Here is a 6,838-nt window from a genome sequence, read left to right as displayed (position 1 = left end):
CCGAGGGGGCCCCGGAAGGGCAATGCGCTGTTCCAAGGGAGGGCGGCCCTTGGGGTGTGATGTGGGGCAAGGGGCTCCACAGAGGTGGAGTCCAGGGGGGCCACTGTCTTGAGAGGTGGAAAGGGACCTTGCCCCGCCCTTTTCCTAAGAAGGGGAGGAATGGTTCAAACCCAGGCAGGGGCTCAACGCATCACCCGCCTTCCCGGCCAGATGACCGTCCCGGCGCCCCGGGCTCACACCTGGAGACACCCCCGCCCCAAAGCAGCCCTCACCCCTGGCATTGTCCGCCCGTCCCACCAGCCTGAACTACACTTCCCGAGGTGCTCCGGGGTCCCCAGGGGCGGGGTCCACTTGGGCTGTGGGGGGGGTGGGGAGGGGTCGGCACGTGCCGCCGCTCCCAGCCAATGCGGAGCCCGGCGGGGAGGTCACGTGCCGCTGTTTGGCGCTTTTGTGCGCGCCCGGGTCTGTTGGTGCTCAGAGTGTGGCCAGGCGGCTCGGACTGAGCAGGTGGGTGTGGGACTCTCGGGAGGAGGCGGCGGCGGCCGGCCGTGGGCAGCGAGAGGGATGCGGCCAGCGGGAGGGGCCGGCCCTGGGGCAGCGACCCCCTGCTGGAGGCCGGCGGGCGGGGCCACGGGCCGTGAAGGGGCTGGAGGGCGGGGTGGGGGGTCGCTCCGCTTTGTGTGTGGCTCGGGCGGAGCCTCGGCTTTGTCCCTGGCTCCCTGGGGGCGCGGCTGTGGTGGGGAGGGGGTGCGGCCAGCTGGGCGAGCCCGCCGAGGTAGCCCCGAGATGCCTTCGAGGAGACAATAGGGGGCGTAGGCCCAGCCTCCCCCGCCCCCCTGCAGGCGCGGCCCCCGCTGGGGTCCCCATTGTTTGAAGGGGCGGGGCGGCGCCCCCAGGGAGCGACCTGAGGGCCAGACTGCGGGGCCGGAAAGGGCAGCGCCCCCGCCCAGTGTCCGTGAGGCTGCCCGCGGAAGGCTGACACCCCCACGAGAGCTGTCCGGTCCTCTCGGCCCAGGGGCGCGGACGGCTTTGGGTGGCGGAAGACTGGGAGCGGAGGAAAGAGGTGGCCAGCCGATGGCGGGTACCCCACGGTTTCCTCCCGGGTACTGGCACCGCCCGGCCAGCTGCGGCGGGGCTGGGCGCGGGGGGGCGGGGGCGCGCCTCAAGGTGTTTTTGGCGGGAGTTGATGGGGGGCTAGTCCTCGAGGGGAGAGCCCGGGGTGGGCGGAGTTACCCGGATGGGACCGTTAGCCCCGCCCACCCCTCCCCTTCCCACGCGCGCGGGCTCCGGGGTGTTGAGAGTTCGGGGAGATTCGAAAAGGCGCGGGGAGGAAGGGGCGGGGCCCGGGGCCGGAGTGCAGGGCGGGCTCTGATTGGCCGGGGGGCGGCCTGCCGCTATTCCTCTCCGGGACCAGGGCCACGCCCATCCTGGGTCTGGTGTAGGGCGTCTCATGCTGGTCCGGCGGGCTTAGACCGTTTCCCTGCCTCGGATTTTAAGTTCCCGCTGTTGAGAACTTGTATTCCTACGTGTTTGACATTAGACTTGGGTCTGCAGGAATCATGACCTTTGAAAAGATCAAGGGATGTAGAGGGTTTTTTTTTCGTGGAAAAAGTCTGCACAAGGCAGCAAATAGGTGTAACCTAACCCACCCCTGTGTTCTTGCCTGGAAAATCCCAGGGACGGGGGAGCCTGTTGGGCTAACGTCTATGGGGTCGCACAGAGTCGGACACGACTGAAGCGACTTAGCAGCAGCAGCAGCAAGACGTAAAGCTTCATAAAATTGTTGATAATTCATGTTAACCCCCTGTTGAATGAGGACCTTAAGCCTCAGGAACAATAGGAGTACGACATTATTGGTTAATACTAGTTTGGGCGTTTTGTTTTCCACATGGCAGACACAGACAAAGCAAGGGTGGGTATTTCTCGTTTGCACAATGAGTGGTAGGCAGTGTTAAGATGGCTCCGGGGTCTCACTAGGCGTTGAATCTGCACTATCTTCTCACCAGGGGGAGAATATACTGAGGGGTGGGGACCTCGTGATTTAAATCCCTGTCTAATTTTAAAAATCTTAAATATACTTTGAACGGGCACGCTCAGTTAACCTCATCTTGTACAACCAACATTCTATTCAATTCAGATTTCCCAATGTTTGAGTATTTTATAGATTTTTAAATAATTTTCTAACTAATGGTGTCATATTTAATTCCACAGTAGTGTTTTTTTTGACATTGATTTATATGGATGTGATTTGAGGTCCCTTTGAATCAGTGACATGGAAATGCAAAGAAATTGATTGCATGCTTTTGGAAATCGTTTTCAGGGTTTTCCTTGCCAGTGAATCGTGTAGAGTACACTGCCAGTCTCTTGTCTTCTCTTCACCATGGCTTCTTCTGGTAGGTGATCTATTTGGGAAAGCTGAAATTGTGATGGGCTTCTAATTTTAGAATAGGCGATGGCTCAGGTCTTAAGCCATCTTAATTTGGCACTTGTGTTTTGGTCTTACCAAAAAAAATCTTATTTTATAAATTGGAGAGTAATTAAAGAAGAAGAATTACCACTTGAATGTACTGAGAGTACATAGTTAATTGTTTCATTATTAGACGATTTGGTTTGGTCTAAAGGAAAATGTGGAGTTTTGCATGTTTTTGTTCTGTTCAGGGAAATGATTGTCAAATACTGATGTCTCAGAATGGTATTTATCAATCCAAAAATGTCGAGCTTTGCTTTTCTGGGACATGGTATTTAGATAATAATTTCTTGCCTGTAAACACAGCTGCTTCACCAGCCCTAATTCTATTCATTAAATTGATTCGTTTTTAGAAAACGATGAACAGTTTAATAGGAAAAACTCCATTTTTCTGAATATATTATAAATATGATCAAATCTAGATATCCAGGTGAAGGAACTGGAGAAGCGTGCCTCAGGCCAGGCTTTTGAGCTGATTCTCAGCCCTCGATCAAAAGAATCTGTCCCAGAATTTCCCCTTTCCCCTCCTAAGAAGAAGGATCTTTCCCTGGAGGAAATTCAGAAGAAATTAGAAGCTGCAGAAGAAAGACGCAAGGTAAACACCAATTTACAGAAAACCAGATATTTATTAATGTAAGGTGGCAAATCTGTTTTATAAGAGGAGGAAAACAGAATTGTAGCTAGGTGGTGACTGTAAGTATGAAAATTACAGTGGCAGTGGCGGGGAGAGAATACCAGCCATCATTTATTGAGCTCCTATTGTGTACCATTTCCTTTACTTATACAGTTCTCCTTTTCTACTTTGACCCTAGAGGGTAGGTGTTGTCTGAGAGACTGGATTAGAAAATGTTCTCAGGAACGTTAAATCGTTTTCCTGAGTCGTACAGTTAGTGAGTACTGGAGCTGGAGTTTAAGCCCAGTTCTGTCTGAAACCAAAATTCATACTTTTCATGGTTTCTCTTTGGAAAATAAATTGTTGTTGATTCATTTTTTTGTCTCTTAAGGTTTTGGGGTTTGGTTTTTTAAGTTTGTGTGTAAGTCTGTGGTTTTTTAGTTTTTGTTTTGTTTTTTTGAGAGCAGTACAATAAAAACATTTTAAATTGCTAGTGACATGATTGTGTTGCTCTGTCATACTGGCATTACGGTAGCTTTTATCTAGTACTTCTGTTTTAAAGTAGGTATCTTTAAAAAGAACTAATCAGAAAAGTCAGCAAATATTAATATGCTTGTTATAGAAAAACTGAGAACCACAGAAGTTTATAAATAAATTAGAAAATTCATATCCTACTTTGCAGAAATAACTATTGGTAACATTTTCATGTATTTCTTCAGCGTCCTTCTAGTTAAGAATTATACATAAATTCTCATTTAGTCCCTCTTTCTAGCAACTCTTGATTGGGGTGCATGGGTTTAATTTTAAAATTAGGGAAATGAAGGCACAAAAAGGTGAAGTGGTAACCTGCCTGCAACCAACACAGTTTGGTGCTTTGAAGTCTGGTGCCTTTAACCCTGTACATACACTTTGGGGCCCCTTTTAAGCTGCTGTAGAATGGCTGTGCACGTTTCAGTGCCATGTGTGTTCTGTATGTGCGCTGACCCACTGTCAACAGTGAATTCCCTCCCCAGGAAGAGTGGCTGTATTTGCAATGGTGTTTCATCTCTTACCTGCTCTTCTATTTAGTCCACGTTGATGGATTTCATGTAGTTTGAGTTCACGGAAGAGATGCAGCTGAAGGCAGGACAGAGAATTTTTTTTAATCAACGCTGGCCCTGTAGTCATTAGCCAGAGCTTTACATAGTTACTGGCTAAATATAGTGAAACTTATATCATGACTGGGATTTTGAAGAAGAGAATTAACAGAACCAATGGCAGATGTTCTGAAGTTTTCCTGCAAGTTGATGCTTCCAAACACATCGGAATCTGGTAATAAGCTATTCTGAGTCTGTTGAAGGAGGCATACCATGGTAACAGAGCTCCACTGGTCTGGAAGTTAATGCAGTGTCCATAGAAAAATGCTAATAAGCTTTTAAAACAAATCCTTTGGCTTAAATAGTAATCTGGAGGCTTAGTCTTAAATTTTCTATGATTTCTGTGAATTTTCTTTTATCAGTATGGTTACATTTTTTACAATGAACTCATTTTCTTTAGGTAGCCTTTGAAGTTAAAAAATCAAAATTCTTTACAATAAAGTGCCATTTCTAAGTATATATCACTCAAATCGTCTTGATACCATTAAGCAGTAAATGTTACAAAGATTTCCTTAAGGAATAATTGGGCAATAATCTCTGAGCAAATATGGACAGTTTTCCAAAGTAAATACAAACACTGGAAAGTATCGTTTTTACAGTATTCTGATACGGGTAATTCAGGTCCTGGCTTCAGTGTTATTTAAAGGGATCTAACTTTCTATCTTCAGTCCTCTCAGTTGATAATTTCTTCTGTGATTTGACCTAATACTATATAACATTTCAGAGAGCCTAGCCTATTAAACTTTTTTCCAGTCCCATGAAGCCGAAGTCTTGAAGCAGCTTGCTGAGAAACGGGAGCATGAGAAAGAAGTGCTTCAGAAAGCGATAGAGGAGAACAACAACTTCAGTAAAATGGCGGAAGAGAAGCTGACCCACAAGATGGAAGCCAACAAAGAGAACCGAGAGGCTCAAATGGCTGCCAAGCTGGAGCGTTTGCGAGAGAAGGTTGGTGTCTCTTGGCTTTGAGAGGCTTAAGAGCCTGAGGTTTGATGCACCAGTGAAATGGCTTGAACTCTTTGCCTTGATCACATGTCCTTGGTGTCTTTGTCATCAGTTTTGCGGTTAACAAGTTAAATCAGAGGTGTCTTATTTTAAAATAAGGAATATTCACTAAATTGCAGCGCAATTGCATGTTCTTAGGAAGCGCAGTAGAAGGCTGGATCAGTAGGTTCAATGAGTGACCTCGGAAGTTTGAAGATGATGACTTAGAACTCTGTGTGATTCCCATAGTATATATTTATACAATAACAGTATATTATTATACATGCCATATAATGTATGTACTAATGCTGATTTGGGCCTCTTGGGGGCATGACCTTGCAGGCTTTTTTATTTGACTGGTGGTATATACTATTTCTTTACAGGACAAGCACATTGAAGAAGTGCGGAAGAACAAAGAATCCAAAGATCCTGCTGATGAGACTGAAGCCGACTAATTTGTTCTGAGAACTGACTTTCTCCCCCTCCCCTTCCTAAATATCCAAAGACTGTACTGGCCAGTGTCATTTTACTTTTGCCCTCCTGACAAATATTCTAGAAGCTGATGTAGGACTGTATAGGTAGATCCAGACGGTATGATGTTGTTTTAGGGGCTAAAGGGGAGAAACGAAAAGTGTTTTACTCTTTTTCTAAAGTGTTGAAGTCTTTCTAATGTAGCTATTTTTCTTGTTGCATCTTTTCTACTTCAGTACACCTGGTGTGCTGGGTTAATGGCTAGTACTGTATTGGCTCCGTGAAAACATGTCTGTGAAAAGAGTATGTAGTGGCTTCTTTCAAATTGTTAGATGCTGAATATCTGTTCACTTTTAAATCCCAATTCTGTCCCGATCTTACAGACGCTACTGTACTTGAATGGTTAATAAAACTGCACAGTGCTGTTGGTGGCAATGACTTCTTTCTGTCCAGGTAATAAGTTGTCCAGTGATAGAGACCCTCCTAGTTTATGTTTGTTCCAGATGGGGCCTGAGGCTGGTGGAAACAGCCAGCACACACATCCCTGCAGTTCTCTGCCCTGGAGTTTCTTGCTCCGGAGTTGTTTGCATTGTCCTCTTCCACAATCGTCACTTTGTTGTGATGCCTCAGCCCAGATCAGCTGTTATGATAGTCTTTCAGATGTTTATTTGCAAACAGGCATTTTCTGTTTTCTGTGTCCCCATTAAAAAGGCAGACTGAAGGTGCAAATGGTGTTTCTAGAGAACAGTTTAGAGAAACCTTAAGATCCTAGTTAGAGATATTGGATGCTTTATTTGCTTTATGTTACAGGCTGGGGTTGGGGGTGAATCCTAACACTTGCCTGCTTTAGGAACCATTTCTCAAGAATCAAAAGATTAGTAAAACTTTCTGTACCCCTCTAGCAACCCCTATGTACTGATAGAGGGAAATTTATTCTCTGGAGCAGCATTGACTTGGGTGGTGAAGGTTGGTGGTTGCTTTGTCTTGCATCCAGAGGCTACAGTATTTACAGTTTTCACCGGCTTGCCTCTGAATTCCGGGAAAGCCTTTGGCAGCTTTCCGAGGCTATTTGGGAAATAGCCTTAATTACATATGATTATTTGCTTCTCAGACTATCTGCAGAAAAGCTCTTGGAAGCCACATGCCTCCAGTGAAAGAGTTTCCAGGATG

At 46.5% G+C, this 6,838-nt stretch overlaps 1 protein-coding gene across 1 annotated transcript; it reads left to right on the top strand.

Annotated features, from left to right (window-relative positions):
• Positions 1 to 422: 422 nt before the first annotated feature.
• Positions 423 to 6,107, top strand: STMN1 (stathmin 1). Its single transcript, XM_088843658.1, has 5 exons — positions 423 to 507; positions 2,321 to 2,393; positions 2,890 to 3,062; positions 4,970 to 5,161; positions 5,581 to 6,107. Exons 2-5 carry the CDS (start codon positions 2,381 to 2,383, stop codon positions 5,650 to 5,652), a joined length of 450 nt encoding a protein of 149 aa, XP_088699784.1. The 5' UTR covers positions 423 to 507; positions 2,321 to 2,380; the 3' UTR covers positions 5,653 to 6,107.
• Positions 6,108 to 6,838: the final 731 nt, after the last annotated feature.

This window comes from Moschus berezovskii, chromosome 2, assembly GCF_049115385.1.
Source record: "Moschus berezovskii isolate FMDL1 chromosome 2, NW_MosBer_1.0, whole genome shotgun sequence".
Taxonomy (NCBI): Eukaryota; Metazoa; Chordata; class Mammalia; order Artiodactyla; family Moschidae; genus Moschus; species Moschus berezovskii.
The sequence above is the reverse complement of the archived record's forward strand: the minus strand, read 5'-3'. Positions and strand labels throughout refer to the sequence as shown.

Coding starts and splice junctions, on each gene's coding strand:
- STMN1 (XM_088843658.1), top strand. Junction 3,063..4,969: donor CTGCAGAAGAAAGACGCAAG/GTAAACACCAAT, acceptor ACTTTTTTCCAG/TCCCATGAAGCCGAAGTCTT. Junction 5,162..5,580: donor TGGAGCGTTTGCGAGAGAAG/GTTGGTGTCTCT, acceptor ATTTCTTTACAG/GACAAGCACATTGAAGAAGT.